This window comes from Phyllostomus discolor, chromosome 1, assembly GCF_004126475.2.
Source record: "Phyllostomus discolor isolate MPI-MPIP mPhyDis1 chromosome 1, mPhyDis1.pri.v3, whole genome shotgun sequence".
NCBI classification, from domain to species: Eukaryota; Metazoa; Chordata; class Mammalia; order Chiroptera; family Phyllostomidae; genus Phyllostomus; species Phyllostomus discolor.
Genome location: NC_040903.2, coordinates 114,471,729 through 114,490,828, shown reverse-complemented (window position 1 = coordinate 114,490,828; position 19,100 = coordinate 114,471,729). Strand labels below are relative to the sequence as shown.

At 44.2% G+C, this 19,100-nt stretch overlaps 1 protein-coding gene across 1 annotated transcript in view; it reads right to left on the bottom strand.

The window, feature by feature from the left end:
- The window catches only part of EDC3 (enhancer of mRNA decapping 3), a 73,166-nt gene that overhangs the window by 8,172 nt on the left and 45,894 nt on the right, over window positions 1-19,100 (bottom strand). Inside the window, 2 exon segments of the mRNA XM_028507773.2 lie at window positions 17,364-17,570; window positions 17,573-17,698. Of these exon segments, the coding sequence (XP_028363574.1) occupies window positions 17,364-17,570; window positions 17,573-17,698 (333 nt within the window).

Sequence of the window (19,100 nt, the reverse complement as noted above, 5' to 3'; positions counted from 1 at the left end):
GCAGTTCAAAAGGAATGGAGATAAAGGGCAGTGATTACAGGAAACCAGGTCCACAAATGGGTGTGCTCAATTCAGGACTCTGTGAGAGCCACGACTTTGAGAATGGCCCTCCCCTGACCATCTGCCTCACCTGGGACTGAGGCATGCTATGCAGCCGCAGAGGCTCAGGCAGTGACGGTGAACTAATTAATATCTTGTTCAGGTTATCACAGAGTGGGGTTTGTGAAGTTTTAACCATGGAGGCCAAATCTACCAAGACATATTTGGTACCACCAAGAAAAGGTCAGCAGAGAGCTTGTATTCAATAACAGCAACCCACAGACCCCACCAGAAGTGAACATGCTCGTCCCAAGAGGGAGAAATGCCGCCCTGGCAGTGGGGTTTCCTTACAAGTAGAACCGCCCCCCCCCCCCCCGCCCCCGAACCTCACCCTCCCAACCCGCTGGTCCCACTATTCACTTTCGGGGTGGGATGACTTGTTCATCCCATCTGCTCCCCACTTCGTCCTCCTCCCTTCTACTTATCCATTCTCTTTGCTTAAGAAATTTCAATTAGCAACTTGTTTTCTCCAAGAATTTGGCATTCTCTGACCATTTGGAGTGAATGCAACACAATATACCACAGGGAACGAGTACATGGAAAGGAACCTATGGCTCGTCTTAAGCTACTCAAAAGAGTCATATCATTTAATTCACCACAAATAAGGAGAACTCTATGAAGGTTGGAGGAAAGCAGTCACTGGAAGCACTTGTTTTTAAAAGGCCCAAGTCTATAGCAGAGGCCCAAGTGTGTAGGTGAGACACACGGTGTCACGTATCCGCACCAGTATCGACACAATGTGCCACTTCAGGGCCCAGAAAACCAGGACAGGAAAGGACCAGCAAAGCCAAAAATCTGCAAAAGCAGCTCTTGCCCTGACAACCAATGCCACCAGACAGACACTAAAGCCACTGGGAGTGGCCCCTCCACCCTAGAGGCTCACTGACTGACATGGATCCCCATCAGCAAGTCACTGTGGACTGTGTGTAGCCAGTTCTGTGTGGCTACATCAGACATCTTTTTAGAGCCTGTGCCATACCCTACACTGGACTGTCAGCTCCTCAGAGTAGGGAACTAACCTGTACCTCTCGGTCCCCCACCGCTTCAACTTGTCTTACCTATATTTGTCAGCAGATGTGATCTCTCATCACATATTCAAACATGTAAGTGATGTAAACCTGATGTTATTTCCGCTCTGATCAAACTCTGAAGCAGAAGTTCATCTTCATCCTACTGGTCCCAGAGCCGTGTACAGAAAAACTTGTCTTTCTCACTGACCATATCAGAAGAAATTTCTTGAGGGTCTATGAGGCATCCAGTCCTGCCTACACAGATTATTTTCCTAATTCAAACTTTATTCCCAGGTTTCTTCAGCTTAATTAGCTGCAAAGTATGATTTGTGTAGAAGCAAAAACTGAAAAGAGCTGCAGTCTCCAAGGGGCTTGGGCTTAAAAATATTACAGATCTAGATTTTTACAGATCCATGAGCAAAATTTGAAAAGGCATTCATATTATGAATAATTATGAATTAAAAGACAACAAAGAGTGCCACAAGGGGGCGTTATCTCCTCTCACCCTTTCAGAAACATCAGTTACCGATGTACCCAAGTGCCAACGCTGGAGGCTGCAGCCTGACCTTGCATGTCAACAGCTGATCAAAACAGTCATTTTATGACCTGTTCCAGTCACGCACACATTATCAGAACTAATCAGGAACCACTGATAGCAGTATAAAACAGCCGAAGGAATTCTTGGGAGCCCTAAACTACTTACAATCCTAAACCTGTCAGACAAGTCACACACCTGCCCACATCAAATACCCTCTTTACCTGCACAGTCACGCAAGGGAGAGCGTCTCTCCCGTTTCCTCAGGTCTGTGCACCTCCCCACCTGCTTGTTCTCCTTCTGTTGGATTAGAAACGGGTCAGGGCTGTGAGTCGTAGCCTGCTACTCTACCGTCAGGCTTACTCTCTGGGTGTAGGTCGAGCACTTTCTGCTGCCTTCCTCCTCAGCTCTTAAAGGTACAAAACTCACAGTACAGAGAGAAGAGGCTCACCCCTCACTCCCTACACATGGCAGCTGGAAATCGTGTGGCTGTGTGTGGGGTGGGGGGTCACTGCTGAGGAACTGGCCTGTCTGTAGCTTAGGGAAAGATAAAGGCAGGGTCCTGGGTTCCGTGTGCTGTTGCAAGGCTGAGGACTCCACTTTACTCCACCACTTCTCTGTGAGGAATGTGCAAGCACCACAAAATGTTTCTTTCAACACTCACACACAAAGTCCAACCAGGCAGACTGGCTTATCAGAAACGGGCAGAGGAAATAAAATAAACTCCAAAGGAAGGGAACCAAGAACATATCGTGTAAACTGCAAACAATGACATTGCCAAAGCCTGAACAAAAGCCAAGCCTATTGTGTTTGGGTTGGAAGGTGGCTCTGTATTGTTCAGGACCCAAGGCAGCAACATCAATGGGAAGGGCTTGTCTCAATATGTATCTTACAGCTGTTGGTGAAACAAGAAAGGCAGATGTAATCATAGTCAGTTTGTGAGCAGCAGAGAACATCTTAGGATCTGATCATCCTTAGGATATCGAGGAAAACATTTATGCACACTCAGTACAGACCAAGACAGAAGACCCTTCCAGGTGGCACAACTCATTCCACAGCATGAGGCAAGGGCCTTGGAACCACACGGCCCCTTTGGCATGCCTGTCCCTTCTGCACTGCTCCCCCAATACCTCCAGGCCCTTCCCTCCCTCACGAACAGTACACCCTCCATTGCACTCCCGCCCTCACACACCGTCCAGCATCACGGCCAAGCCTTCCCCGCTAGGCTCTGAATGGACATCTCTCCCTGTCCTTCAAAGTTCCCAGCCTTTCTGTTGAGTAACAAGGCTCACACAACAAAGTGTCATCTCCCATCTACACCCACTCCTCACAGTGATGTGGCCTTTTAGTTGGAAAGGCTGTGTGTGCCCCATGTCTTACCAATGAGGAGCATGGCTCATTAATGGGCCTGGGATTTACACAGGACTATGAATTCTGATTCCATTCCATGGTGGTCACACATTTGGTTGACAATGTCACACTGGGTCTTTTCTGAGTATAAAACCACTGGTAAATTCAGACCCTCAGATCCATAGCCCCCGCACATTTACAGTAAAGATCCTACCAAATGCAATTTGGTGTCGTTATCTCTGAAAAGAGGATCCATTACAAGCCTAATACTCCTAGTACTCTTTATTAGGGTCCACCAGGCCTCCCATCATCTGGCCCCTGTAGACTTCATCCCTTTACCTTGGACCCAACCCCCACCATGCTCCAGGCATCTTGGCTGCTTTCTGATGCCTAAATACTCCAAGTTCTTTTTGGCCTCCAGGGAAGAATGTCCCTCTCCTGGCACTCTCTTCTCCCTTCACGCCCTCAAACACAGGGCTAGTTCCTTACTCTCATGCATCAGCGCAAGTACCCTGCGCTCTCAGCACGCTGCTTATTCTCTACACTGTATTTAGTACAGTTTGTAGATGGTTTTCTTTCTCGACTCTCTACTTAGCCAGACTGTGAGCAATATGGGGGCAGTGACCATGTCCATCCTGTTCCAGTGCTGTGTTCCCTTCTTCTCCACGGGACCCTCAGTGTTGGCATAGTGCCTGTGGGAGAGGCTACACAAATGTATTCAAGGAGTGAATGACTGTGAAGAGACTCGGGGCAACAGCTCCACTGAAACAAGCTACAAACTCAAGAGATAAAGGAGTTCCTGACAAGATTACTTATTAATTACAAAGGAAAAGTATCTTTACAAAGAAATCTGAAGGATATCTTACCAAGTGATCTAACTGAGCCTCAGTGGCAGGACAAACCGACAATGTGGACTCTACATGGTGATGCTGTAAGAGACAGAGCCCCGCCAAAACCCTGGAAAAAGTGTTTAACACGAATCATGTGAAAAGGAAACAAGCAGTAAATCAAAACTAAAGGGCACTCTTTATATCAACTCCCCTACAATCTCCACAAATATCAGCATCACAAAAGGCAACACAAGTTGTGGAAAAGGAAAGGGGTATGATATGATTGATATGATGTCAAGAGACAACTAAATGCCATGCCATGCTTGATTAAGAAGACAGTTATGAAAGACATAACTGAAAGACAATTAGAAAGTTTTGCACAGAGTACCTATAAATTATACTTTTGTATTAATTTTAAATTTCCTGAGAGTAATCATGCAGTATGACTGGACACTGTAATACCCTATAGGGTGCACACGGAAATGTTCCGGGGTGAAGAAGCACAACGAGTGCGATAAAATCTCAAACAGTTCAGATGTGTGTGTGCATTTACTTTATTTCTATAAAGTCAATGTGGCAACATGTTAGCTGGTGAATCTATATCAAGGGTGTGTGGCTGTTCACTATACTAGTCTAGCATCTTTATTTTTAAAAGATTTTATTTATTTTTAGACAGAGGGTAAGGGAAGGAGAAAGAGAAGGAAAGAAACACTGATGTGAGAGAGAACATCATTCAGTTGCCTCTCGCACACACACCCCTAACTGGAAGCCTGGCCTAACTGGGGGCTTGGCCCACAACCCAGGGATGTGTCCTGACCAGGAATCGAACTGACAACCTTTCAGCTTGTGGGGTGATACCCTACCTTCTGAGCTACACCAGCCAGAGCTAGTCTAGTAACTGTTTGAATTTTTTTTTAATATAAAAAGTTGGGGAGAAAAAAAGAGAAAGCGTTAATTAAGTACCTCCAAATATAATCAAGAAATGTTTACAGAGCAATAATATATCAAGTCAGTGGCGGGGTGGAGAGCGACAGGAGATACAGTAAATAAAAAGAATATGAAAAAAGATAGTGTTCCCACAGCCTGACAGTTCAGCTGCAAACAAAAATATGTATGTCCAAGTACCAGAGAATACACAAACTGAATTGCATCCTCCTGAACACAAGTGCGAAGTATGCATTTCAAACAAGGAACTGTATGCAGGTATCCAATTCTCAATCTAAACTGTGCCTTGAAAGACAGGCAGGACTGTAGTTACAATGACGAGAGAGAGTGCACACTCCAGATAAGGTGGGGAAGAACCTTGAACTGAGTTCCAGAGGCTGCCTGGAACCTAGAGACTGATGTCAAAAGGTTTTAAAAGCCAACTTGTTTTATGCAGGAGGAAGTTGACAGGGCTAGAAAGCGAGCGCAGAACGATCTTATAGAATTGATTTCAAGGGACACAGGAATGTGTGGAGTAGCACAAGAAACTAAAGCTCATAACAATTTCAAGGGTGACTGTGAAAGAAGAAGAGAATCTGGAGCCAGAATGAACACCGAGGATAAAGGAAAAGTCCTTGCCAGGGGTGCTACCAAAGGAATTGCCACACTGGCTGTTAAGTTAGGGGGAGGGAGAAGGCCTCGAGGGTTCTTGCTAATCATGAACTTTTACGAGGAAGAAGAGGCAACGATGGCCACAAAGTTTCATGCTGGACACTTAAAAATGGTGACTCCACTGAAAGAAAGCGGAATGGCAAGAGTCAAGGGAATGAGTGACTGGCTTAGCTGAGACATGCTGCATTTAAGGGGAATGGTGGATGCACCAAATTCAAACTCCTTCCTCACTCTGGCTAGGTACCTTTGGCTCTGAAATGGTAAAAAGTCACATCTTAGTAAATATTTGTCAGACCATCTCAGTTTTTAGAATGACCAACTAGTAGCTTCATCGAAAAACTCACGTGTCAGTTCATACGTGCTAGACTCCAGATTCTAACAGCCTTAGTTTGAGCTTAAACTCTTTATTTGATACTCTGGCAACAAATTGCCATGAGACCTTTTCCAGTGAAAGACTAGGAAGCGTAAGTGTTCAGCACCGGGAGAAGAGTCTAGCCAAGACATCTGTCTTACAGTATTCCTCTAGAACACAGGTGGCAAACACAAGGCCCACAGGCCAAATCCAGCCCTCCTCTACCTTGCTTTATCTGGCCCTGCACCTTGTTTCTACCTGGTGGCAGCACCGAGTTCCTTGCCCCTAGTTAAGGAGTAGTTACATTATACAGTGCTAAAATTACCTTCAGCCCTTTGAAGGCAACAGGGAAGCTGATGTAGCCCCTTGTGAAAATGACTTTGACACCCCTGCTCTAAAACCTCAAGAGAATGCCATGACTTGCATCCAGACCTTCAGGCCTATGACAGGTGTGCACCTGATTACCCAGGCCCAGAAACTCCAAAGGATTCCATGTTAAAGGAACTGACCACCCCCTCCACTTGTGGCACTGGAGGATCTGCTAGAATCCTCCACAGGATTCCCCAATTCTTACCAAGTCACTGTCAAGGAAGTCTGCCTGCAGGAGACACAATTTCAGAAAACAGGCTCATGAGCCCCTGCTCAGTGAAAAGCTGTGGGAGCACTTAATGCAGGAGCACAAGTGTGTCAGTTCAGGTGTTCTAATCCCCCTCTTAGAATTTACCTCTTGACATCTCCCTGTGGCTCTCTTAAGGTAAGCAATGTAGAAGAGGTGCCTACCTGTGATTGGTATCCCTGTAGCACGTGGTCTCATGTGTAACACGGGATGGGGAGCTGGGCTCATGGGGAGACCAGGGCGGGAACTAGATGGGTTGGGTCAATGATTTGGGAAGGTGATGAGATCACGACTAGTTCCCAGCACAGTAGATACTTGATTCTCTGAATGAGAAGGTTCCTCATCAGGAGCACAACAGCCACTAAAGGAAGTCTCACTATCCTCAGGGTGAATTTTCTTCAATGGGCACTTCTACACTCAAAGATTACTTTTTCCTGAATTCCTTTTGAACACATATACAAACCTAGAGCGGATTTCCTGATTACTTATCTTTAGGAGATGAAAACACTGCTGGTCTTGAAAGCATTACAACGTTTCTTGAGGGATTCTTATGACAAAACACAGAGAAGACATCCAGGGTTCAGGGGGCAGAGATGGAAGGCAAGCAGTGGAGACAACCACAGCCCGGAATGGTGAAAGCCAAAACTGCCCTGACAGCAAGATACACACCCCTGGAGCTCAAGGGACCTAACTAGCTACGGTGGGAAAGCAGGAAGGCAAGCCACAAAGCACTAGGAACAAAACAACTGTGGCTTCATCGACTGTTCTGCTTCAGAGCAGGAAGCCAAACTGCTTTTACCAAGAGAAATGGGTATAGGTAAGTGGTACTAGACTCAAAGGGACCTCAGACCATCACACTCAAAATCTACTTCATGTCATTTCATTCACTTGCTCCTCCCCAATCTTAGCAGACACATAATGTGGAGGCAGAGGAACATCCTTCAGGCAAAGCAGGGAGGAGAACTGTGGAAATCCAGCGCTTGCATCCATTGCACCCCACTGCCTCCCATCTGGGCTTCCATGTACTTGAGGACAGAAGCTATATGGTGGGAAATAAATGGTAGAAGTTAAATAAAAATTCTACCCCTAATAAACGTCTCTTGAATAGATACACCTGACAGGAATTTACTAGAACCTAGGGAATGGAGAATTCAAAACACTTTATAGTCATTCCTAATGAAAGATTTACTGGAACAAAGAGATGCCACGAAAATTAGCTGAGATGAATGAGAATGTGCAGAGTGAGGAACCATAAACACTCACTATGATGACACTGCTTCTCCTGAACCAGCCTCTACCCTCCCCCCTTTCTGCCACCTCTAACCCTGCACACACTTCTATTATTTGTTTGTTTATACATTTGGTTATCCTATGGTCTAAGGCCCCTCAAGTGCTGCACAGTGACTTACCCAGAGTATACAGAATGGTGCCTGGCATGTAAGAGAAATTTTTTAAGTGCTGATGCTTTGAAATTACCCTACTGAGACAGCCTTTGCAATTCACATTTAAAGTCACACGCTGATAAGTAATAATTATAAAGAGTACTGCAACCCTGGCTGGCGTAGCTCAGTGGATTGAGCGCGGGCTGGGAACCAAAGTGTCCCAGGTTCGATTCCCAGCCAGGGTACATTCCTGGGTTGCAGGCCATAACCCCCAGCAACCGCACATTGATGTTTCTCTCTGTTTCTTTCTTTCTCTCTCTCCCTCTCTCTCTCCCTCTCTCTCTCTCTCTCCTCTCCATCTCTCTCTCTCTCTCTCTCTCTCTCTCTCTCCTCTCTCTCTCTCTCTCTCTCTCTCTCTCTCTCTCTCCCCCCTTCCCTCTCTAAAAATAAATAAATAAAATCTAAAAAAAAAAAAAAAAGAGTACTGCATTAGCTGCTTTTCCACATGAACTCACTTGACAAGTATTATCCCATCTAACAGACAAGAAAACAGGCTCAGAAGCCCCCTTTTGGCTATGGAACTTAAGTCTGACTCTACTGAAGCCTCCTCATTGAAACCTTTAATAGCTAGCATCTCCTTCACCTTGCTATTCCTCAGTGTGGCAACTCTAGTATCTACTTTCTCTGGGTTCAGGCCACAAAGCACTCCAGAAGAACATGGGTTTGGACCATTATAAACCCATGTAATCTGAGACTTCTGGCAAAGATGGAGGCACAGGAGACACAGGAGACACAATTTGCCTCCTCACACAACCAAAAGAAGAACAACAAAAAATTTAAAAAACAAAAACAAAAAGACAGAGCTGCCAGAAAATCGAACTGTATGCAGCCCGACAACCAAGGAGTTAAAGAAGGAACATTCATGCAGACTGGTAGGAGGGGTGGAGATGGGCAGCCTGGGTAGAGAGGATGTGTGGCAGCTGGCAGACCAGGCTATCCCACATTTGCGTGCAGATAAACTGGGAGGAACACCTGGGGAATGAGACAGACCACTCAAACCAGGGTAGCAGTGTGGGGAAACAAAGGCCCAGAACCTCTGGCTGTAAAATCCTATTGAAGGCTGCAGCAGCGGGAGAAACTCCCAGCCTCACAGGAGAGGTCCTTGGAGAGAGACCCATGGGGTCCTCGAATGCACACAAACCCACCTACCCACACACCCAGAAATCAGCAACAGAAGGGCCCAATTTGCTTGTGAGTAGTGGAAGAAGTGACTGAAAGCTGGCCAAGAGCCCAGCAAGCGGCACTGTTCCCTCTTACCCCTCACCCACATACAGAGCCACAATGCAGGGTTACCCTACCCTGGCAAACTCCTAAGGCTCCAGCTCTTACAACATAATAAGGGTACCAAGACAAAGAAATATGGGCCAAATAAAAGAACAGATCAAACCTCCAAAAACAGAACTAGGCGACGAAGAGATACACAACCTATCAGATTCAGAGTTCAAAACACTGGTAATCAAGATGCTCACAGAAATGGTTAAGTATGGTCACAAAATAGAGGAAGAAATCAAGGCTATGAAAAGTGAAATAAAGGAAAATGAACAGGGGACCAAGAGTGAAGGGAGGGGAAACTGGGATACAAATCATAATTTGAAGCAGAATGAAGAATATTCAACTGAAACAGAATGAAGAAACAAGACTTCAAAACAATGAGGAGAGGCTTAGGAACCTCTAGGGCATCTTTAAACATTCCAACATCCAAATCACACAGGGGTAGACAGAAGGAGAAGAGAAAGAGCAAGAAATTGAAAATCTATTGAAAAAAATAATGAAGGAAAACTTCCCAATCTGGTGAAGGAAATAGACTTCCAGGAAGTTCAGGAAGCCCAGAGAGTCCCAAAGAAGTTAGCCCAAGGACAAACACATGAAGGCACATCATCATTACATTACCCAAGATGAAAGAGAAGGGGAGAATCTAAAAGCAGGAAGAGGAGAGGAGACAGTTACCTACAAAGGAGTTCACATAAGACTGACAGTCAATTTCTCAAAAGAGAACTTGCAGGCAAGAAGGGGCTGGAAAGAAGTATTCCAAGTCATGAAAGGCAAGGACCTACATCCTACATTGCTCTATCCAGGAAAGCTTTCATTTAGAATGGAAGGGCAGATAAAGTGCTTCTCAGATAAGGTCAAGTTAAAGGAGTTCATCATCACCAAGCCCTTATTTTATGAAATGTTAAAGGGACTCACCTAAGAAAAGAAGATAAAAAAAAATGTATAGTAAAATGACAGCAAACTCACAATTATTAACAACCACACCTAAAACAAAAACAAAAACAAACTAAGCAAACAACTAGAACAGGAAGAGAACCACAGAAATGGAGATCACATGGAGGGTTAGCAATAAGGGAGTGGGAGGGGGAGAGAGGGGGGAAAGGTACAGAGAATGAGTAACATAGATGGTAGGCAGAAAACAGATGGGGAGTGCAAGAATAGTATGGGCAATTTAGAAGCTAAAGAACTTATGACCACATGGACATGAACTAAAGGGGAGAATGTGGGTGGGAGAGGGTTTGCAGGGTGGAGGGAAATGAAGGGGGGGAATGGGACAACGGTAATGCATAATAAAACATATTTAAAAAAAGAAGCATAAATAGTAGGTAGAAAATAGACAGGGGAGGTTAGAATAGTATAGGAAATGGAGAAGCCAAAGACCTTATATGTACAACCCATGGACATGAACTATGGGTGCGGGGGAATGCTGGTGGGAGGGGTGTTGCAGGGTGGAAGAGAATAAAGGGGAGAAAAAAAATGGGACAACTCTAACAGCACATCAATAAAATATATTAAAAAATAAATAAACCTATGTAATCCAACTGCAACTAGATTCTCACTGCCGTTCTTCCTGCCTCACAGGTTTAATGCCTTTCAATCTTCTTAATCATGCAGTCCCTTCCACTTGTCTTCAATCATCACATCCTATCAATTCCCCTTTGTCACTTCTCTCACATCTTCATCCTTCTTTTCCATTCAGAGGTCCAAACCTCTGGTACATTAGTTATGTCATGAGCCTAAATGGTCTTGAGCCTATTCTAGTTTCTTCTCTCATCTACCCTGAATTCTATCATGAGACCAGTCTTCCTTGACTCAAAGTCTTCCTAAAAGAGATCTGGATCATGTCTTTTTCAGAATCCCTTCAACTGTTCCTCATGGCCATAGGACAAGGATAGCATCAGCATACAAGGCTCTCTGCTCTTGTCCGAAGCTATTTTAAATTCCTGCTATTTCCCGACACCAACTTTCTGCCCAAGCCAAATTTCCCAAAGGCAAGGCCTTCCTTTACCAGCACCTGACAGCCTATCCACAAATATCCTCCTCTTCCTATCTGCCAGATGAGATCCTGCCCGTGCATCAAGGCTTCCGTCCTGTGCCCTAGGAGGCCTGCCTGACCAGCCCAGCCTTTAAGACCCCTCCAGCTTCTCACACACCAGTGCATTCTCACTGGACTCAAAGCATATATAGTGTATTGCCCTTTCCTAGTACATTTAATAACTTGAACACAAGGACTGTCTTCGAAATGACTACAATAACAAGCACAGTGGTTTGACTGACACAAAGTGTCTTAAATATTAATTTTAAAATATTATGAATTTGAGCAAAGATTCTTCTCTTAAGCCTTACCACTTTCCTAACCAGTGTTCTTTGGGACCTCTCACCACAAACATCAGGTACACCTACCCATCTAGCATTTTAGAGCCAAACTTAACACACAAGTATTTGGCCACTGATACAATTATTTAGCAGGGTAGGTCCCGCTAGAGGAATGTCTGACCACCTGTGACCTGCCTGGAGATAGCAGCACTATTAAGGACTCAAAAGGTCTTTCCAGAGAGAAAGACTTGGGTTAAAGAAAGACCTAAATTTAGTTGCTTCCTGGACGTGTTTTCCTAATCAACAGCCTTTTATACCACCCCTCCCCCCTACCCTCCACAGTCAGCGAAGAGTATTGCCAAGAGGAGGGGTGTGAGCAATTAGACAGCAATGGCTTAGAAACTAGCTGACACCACTAGCATGCAGCCAGTATATAGAATACCAGCAGCAAGTTCTCAGAATCCTAAAACCTCAGCCATCACCAAATGGGAAGTAAGCATCTTGTTCTTTGCCTCTCTGGGGATTAGTAGAAAAAACGGTATTTGGGGTTCTAGGACATGAATGCCACAAGGCTAGACCTGAGGAGCTATCCAAGCCACTTTCCAGAACTGCTGATGTAAGTTAGCCCACTTCTGAAGGCATACTAGAGAAAAAAGACTGGAGTCTATTTTGGCCATTAACTGCCCCTTTCATACTATATTCTTTTTCCTCAGTAACTTAACCACATTCAAGAAGAGGAAAAGAAATGGGATAAAGTTTTAAGAGTCTTTAATTCTGTGGCCTCAATGTCCTTCATCTGTAAAATGAGAAAATTACACTAGGTAATCACATAACCCAACACTAACATTTTAATGAACCTAGGTTGTTTCCTCACATATTCCAAATATAGTTTGCCTTATTCTGATCCTAACATCTGGATAGTAGATGCAATTGGAAAAGTGTCCCCACTATGCACTATCTGAATAACACTCAGTGAAATCTGCTTTGAGGCTTCTGCTTTGGAGCTTGAGCCGAGATACAAATCACCTGTAGGAGAAGCTGCTCAGCAAGAGAACTGCTTGCTGGCTCCATTTCCAGCATAGACCTTGCTGGGCAAAAGGGCTCCATTTCCACTTCTCAGAACTGTTGGGAACAAAGAGAAACCCCAGATGGCGTGAGGCTGTGGGGCCTCGGGCACCTCAAAATCATGTACCAGTGGAGTGCAATTGGTCACTACACACCACAAGCTGCCACACCTGCGTTCTTAACCAAGGACCAGCACATGTGGTTATGTTTCTAATTGGCAGTTCTGGAAAAACACTTTCATATGAGAGGAGGTAATTTTCACTCCTGTCATTAAATTAATGAAGTGTGTGAAGATCAAGTTGGGGGAGGTGGAGTGTTGTAGTAGGAGGAAATCCTTACCTCTCCTCCATCTCCTTCAGCAATGTTTTCTGAGCTCTTCAGACCTGTGACTTTCCTGACTCTCATTATTCTCTCCCTGTTAAGCCACTTCATTCCAAGGCAGGCTACCACATCCCCCACTCAGGAATTTCAGGGGATTCACAGACTGTGTGACCAACCACCTCAGCCAGAGAGCTACCAGTCGAGGCAGTAAAAGGGGAGAAGTCAGAGGTAGATGAATGGTAGGTCCAAGGCACTCCCAGACCTGCTGGATGATGCTGCCTTTGAAAAGCTTAAAACCTGGCCACTTAAATTAAGCCTCACTACTGAACCACATGCACTGTTTACCACACAGGGTGGTAAAAATCAAAGGGGTTCAAGACTTCCGGCAAGATGGAGGAATAGGTGGACACCGTACCTCCCTCGTACAACCAAGATTAGAAAACCAATATTTACAACAATAATTTACTATCAGATAACACCCAGATCCGGCAGAGGATTTATCTGAATGGAAGTCGGGCAGCCAAGAAGTTGAAGTAGACACATTCATCCGGACTGGTAGGAGAAGACGAGCCAGGCGGGCGCGGGGCTGGCTCGGGTAGGCGCGCGCGGAGGTCGGGGGAAGGTTTGGCGCGAAATCATCGGCACAAAAAGCCATCCGGGGGCGCAAGAACGCACAGGTGATCCTGAGTACGCAAGCTGCGGCTGGCAGACCCAGAGGGATAGCGATTGTGGACCAGGGCAGAACTCGCGGCCCAGAAGCTCAGACAAGGGTCTGAGTCCAGGAGAACGGAACTAACCGCCATTGTTTGCTCCCGCCCCGCTCCCACTCCCGCCCCACCCCCACATATAACGTCACAATCTAGCGACTGGGGTGCCCAGCCCCAGTGAGCACCTAAGGCTCCGCCCCCACCGTAACAAGAGCGACCAGACCGGAAAAAAAAAAAAAGGAGAGACAGGGGGAAAAAAAATATGTTTTCAACAGAGCAGATCAGTCCCCAGGACTCATCCTTTTGAGCGACAAGAAATAGGCCAATCTATCAGATGCGCAGTTCAAAACACTGGTGATCAGAAAGCTCACAGAACTGGTGGATTTGGACGAAATTTAGATGAAAGAATGCAGATTACCATAAAACAATGCAGGAAGACAAGCGGAGGAGAGCCAATAGTGAAAGGAAGGAATATGAGTCTCAAAACAATACAGTGGACCAGAAGGAAGATAGAATCAACCAAGCAGGAAAGCATGATGAAATAAGAAATTCAAAAAATTGAGGAAAAGATTAAGAGCATCCAAGACACCTTTAAACGTTCCATATCCGAATTATAGGGGTACCAGAATCGGAAGGGGAAAAGCAACAGATTGAGCACGTATTTGAACAAATAATAAAGGAGAACTTCCCATTCTGGCAAAGGGACAGTCTTCCAAGAAATCCAAGAAGCTCAGCGAGCCCCAAGAAGTTGGACCCAAGAAGAAACACACCAAGGCACATCATAATTACATTAGCCAAGGTAAAAACGAAGGAGAGAATCCTAGAAGCAGCAAGAGGTAAGGGGACAGTCACCTACATAGGAGTTCCCATCAGGCTGTCAGCTGATTTCTCCAAAGAGACCTTACAGGCAAGAAGGGGCTGGAAAGAAATATTCCAAGTCATGAAGACAAGGACTACATCCCAGATTGCTCTATCCAGCAAAGCTCTCATTTAGAATGGAAGGGCAGATAAAGTGCTTCTCAGATAAGGTCAAGTTAAAGGAGTTCATCATCACCAAGCCCTTATTTTATGAAATGCTAAAGGGACTTATCTAAGAAAAGAAGATAAAGAAAAGACATGTATAGTAAAAGGACAGCAAACTCACAAATATTAACAACTACAACCTAAAGCAAAACCAAAAGAAACTAAGTAAACAATTAGAACAGGAACAAAACCACAGAAATGGAGGGCACATGGAGGGTTAGGCAGCAGGGGGGTGGGAGGAGGAGAGAGGGGAAAAGGTATAGAGAATAAGTAGCATAGAATGTAGGTTGAAATAGATAGGAGGAGGGAAAGAACAGTACGGGAAATGTAGAAACTAAGAACTCATAAGTATGACACATGGACATGAACTAAAGGGGAAATGTGGGTGGGAGGGGGGTACAGGGTGGAGGGGAGAGAAGGGGAAATGGGACAACTGAATAGCATAATCAATAAAATATATTTAAAAAAAAAATCAAAGGGGTTCAGCGAGATACATTCAGTGCCACATAAGAAAACTACCTTAGTAAAGATTACACCTGCAAAAGTCTGCTAGTGAAAGACGGAAACAATTCAGGAGTCTTTCTTAGCTTGACAGTCTACTTACTCTTCTCACAAAGAAAGCATGGTCAAGATTCTATTCTCAGCAAAAACCAAATAAAATAGAGCCTACTGCTGTCTATGAAAAGTCATGACAGATCTGATTTTCCTCCAAATGTAAGCTGTCTCCATAATTCTCCTAATAGCCACTACTAGCATTCAAAATTTATTATCTTAGCCCTGATCCTGTAGTTCAGTTGGTTAGAGTGTTGTCCCGATATGCGAAGGTTGTGGGTTCAATCCCTGGTCAGGGAACATAGAAGAATCAACCAATGAATGCACAAATAAGAATAAACAAATCAATGTTTCTCTCTAAAATTAAAAAAAAGCAAATAAAAATTTTATATTCTTTACATTCAAAACTTCAAACCAAATGAACACTACACTCAGCTTCTTCTCTACCTTATTAAAATTATGATTCCCCTTTTAGCTTCAGATCATTCAACAACAATGGTTTTAAAACTGTATTCAAGAAGCCATTTAAGACTGCGGTTTAGGAGAAGGGACAGGGATGAAGGCAGACTACTTTTCCCACAGCTGCTTTTAAATCTGCCTCAAATGCTGTATGTTTGAAAATTCTAATGCGGAAAAAAAAAACAACCTTAAAAATCACTAGTGGTAACAGACTAGATCAACAATTTTCAACCGGTATGTTGCAAGAATTTTTAAAACAAGCAATACCTGACTTCTGTATTTTGCCATGTATAACGAGTTCCTGTGCATAATGCACACCCATTTTGGTCCAAACTTTCAGGGGGGAAAAAAAACACAAAACGTTTGTTTTAATTTTTTAAATTTAATTGCTTATTTATTTATATTTAGATATTTGTTTTTTGTATTGTAAAGGAATTTTAGCATTTATTTTTGAACATATTATGGTACAAAACTTTTTTTGTTTTGTTTTAAAGCTTTTATTATTTATTTACTTCATATACATATTTTAAAGATTTATTTATCCATTTTTTTAGAGGGGGAGGCGGGAGAAGGAGAAGGAGAGAAACGTGTGGTTGCCTCTCACATGGCCCCCACTAGGGACCTGGCCCGCAACCCACGCACGTGCCCTAGACTGGGAACCGAACTGGCGACCCCCGGTTCGCAGCCTGTGCTCAATCCACTGAGCTACACCAGCCAGGGCAAAAGCTTTTATTATTTATTTTTAGAGAAAGGGGAAGAGAGGGAGAAAGAAGGAGAGTGAACATCAATGTGTGGTTGTCTCTACTGTACCCCCTACTGGGGGTGTGGCCTGCAGCACAGGCATGTGCCCTGACTGGGAATCGAACCAGCAATGCTTTGGTTCTCAGGCCTGTGATCAATCCACTGAGCCACACCAGCCAGGGGCTCTTGAACTTTTATGTAACAAATAATTACAAAACACAAGAACAGATACAAGGTATTTCAGGTACGAACCATGTATAATGCACATCCCTATTTTTCCCTCAAAAATTTGGGCAAAAAGTGTACATTATACACAGCAAAATACAAGTATTTAGCCAGGGGCACTGACCTCTTTTTCCATAGATTGTCAAATTAAAAAAATGGCAACAACCAAAACAATGCGTGTCTGGTGTGAGTGAATCACAATTATAACTATTTGTTAGATTGGCAAAAAACACATTTTTTGGTGTGCCACAGAATTTTAGTAATTAGTGTATGTGTGCCATGGGATGAAAAAGAGTGAAAATCACTGGACTAGACTATTATATAGTGACTCACATAACTACCAAGGCACTGTTTTGGTACATGAGAATTTCAACTAGCCAACACTCAATGACCCGGGCCAGCAGGAGATGAAAACAGTGTAGTACACAAATGTAATTTATTGAAAGCCTAATTTTAGCTAATGGTTTCAACCATCCATCTCCCAACTGTTTCTTTATCCTGGCAAGCAATTAGTAAAACAGAGCTGAACTTCTGCCAAAATGTACAGGCAGTGAGAGGGGAGCCAAAGTGAAAACAGATTTATGTGAATCTAGATAGCTGGCCCCTATGCCTTTAGCTATTAATCATAACGTACTAAATGAACAGCAGACCAGATCCTGCCAGATGCCAGATATAAATGGATATGCAGAGAAATCAACTCCCCGACAATAGTAGTGGTATTGGCCATAACCCCTGCAAGCCACTTTAGTTAGTTCCTACTACAAGATTCTGATTCCAAGTCTGCATCATTTGTTTCAAGAATAACAGGAAGGGAAGAACAGCCAGGGAGATGTGAGGCCTGGTGCAACTCACCTGTGCAGAACTCCTTGCTCACATTGTGGGGTACTGTGATCCGTCGGTAGACAATGGGCTCTGACTCCAGGATGTTCTCATCGTGGCGGTACCGAGCAGGCCTTTCACTTGGGATGCCCCGGGAACGGGTACCACTTCTCCTCTCATAGGTATCAATCTCCTCAAACACAGCTGCCTTGTCAAACAGGGCTAGGTTCCCTTCAAATCAAAATCTGTGTCTGGGATCTCTTCAATATCATCCCCGAAGCACTCGTCATCTTTATTCTTCATTTGGCCATTCTTTAAACCACTTTTCTTTGGAGTTGCCTGATTTGGGTGCCTGCTACTAGATGACCCTGGAGAAAAATAGGGACTACAGTCAGTGTGCCCACAGAAAGTGCTCAGTGAAAGTAGAAAATGCATTAATCCTTTATGGCACAGGTGGCAAACACATGGCCCTCCACCTTGTTTTATTCACCCAGCACCTTGTTTCCACCTGGCAGCAGCACCAAGCTTGCTTAACTGTTAAGGAGTAGTTACATTTATACAGTCCTAACACTACATTCAGCCCTTTGAAGGCAACCCGTGAGGCTAATGTGGCTCCCGGTGAAAATGAGTCTGACAGCCCTGCTTTATAGGGAGTGCTACAGGAATCAAAGTGAAGATGGAAGGCTATTCCTCACCCATATTAAGCAGCACAAACTGCCACAAATTTCATGGAATAATAGATCTCACACATTACCCAAGTAATAGTGAATATGAAATAAGCAGTACTCTTGGAAATCTTAATCAGTTCTGCCCTTCATAAGGAAACTGGTAATGACAGAGGCTTTTTTGACAAATGCATACCAAAAAAGTTAGAAGGGCAAAAATGCAGTAGTCTCTTCCCTCAGGTTTGGGTGGTTTCATTCTGAATGTCTGGCAGTTGCTTAACAGAGAAATATTCCAATGTAAAAAGGCCAATTCTCATAACCTGAAGCTCATAGGAAGACACTATTCAACTGCTCTTAATTCTATGTTTACCAAGCAAGCAACCTTCTGATTTTTATTTAGTACCAGACTAGAGCCCAGTGGGAGGGAATCCCTGGTTTAGACAGATTGCAGATTCTGAGCCAGGTACACACCTTCCACTATAAACTGGTATTTTGATTTATAAACCTGTCCATAGATCTTTCAGTTAATGTGATCTCTCTTCTCAGAATTTTATCACTTCTGGGTAATAATTTCTGAACCATCAAATAATGACAAGGACCATACTGGCCTGATCCTATGGAGGCCACACCAAGATACACATTAGCAACAGGGCAGCCCAGCCACCCTTGGTCTTTGAGACTCTATCTAGCTGCCACACATCGGTCAACTACTCCCCTAATAACCAAGGCATAAGACCCCACAGAATTCTCCAAACCATCCATCCCCAGAGAATCCTGAATTGAGTTTGTATTCTGATCTCCATTTGACCACCCGACAGGTGGATCAGGTGACTGCTCCGTTAAACAGAACCTCCAACATGGTCTAAATGAATGTAAAGTGCTGCCTTTGAGAGACTGGGCTCCTCGATCACTGAAAATACTCAAGTAGAAGTTAGGATGGCCATAAGCAACCCCCCTCACACATCATCCCAACTATCCTGCTCTAACTCTTCTTGCAGCAACTCCCTTCTACCCAATGGACCTAGGATGTAGTTGCAGTTCTCTCAGTAACCTGATATACCTATCATCTTCTACCTGCCACCCAGCCTCTCAGTTCCCTTGTCCA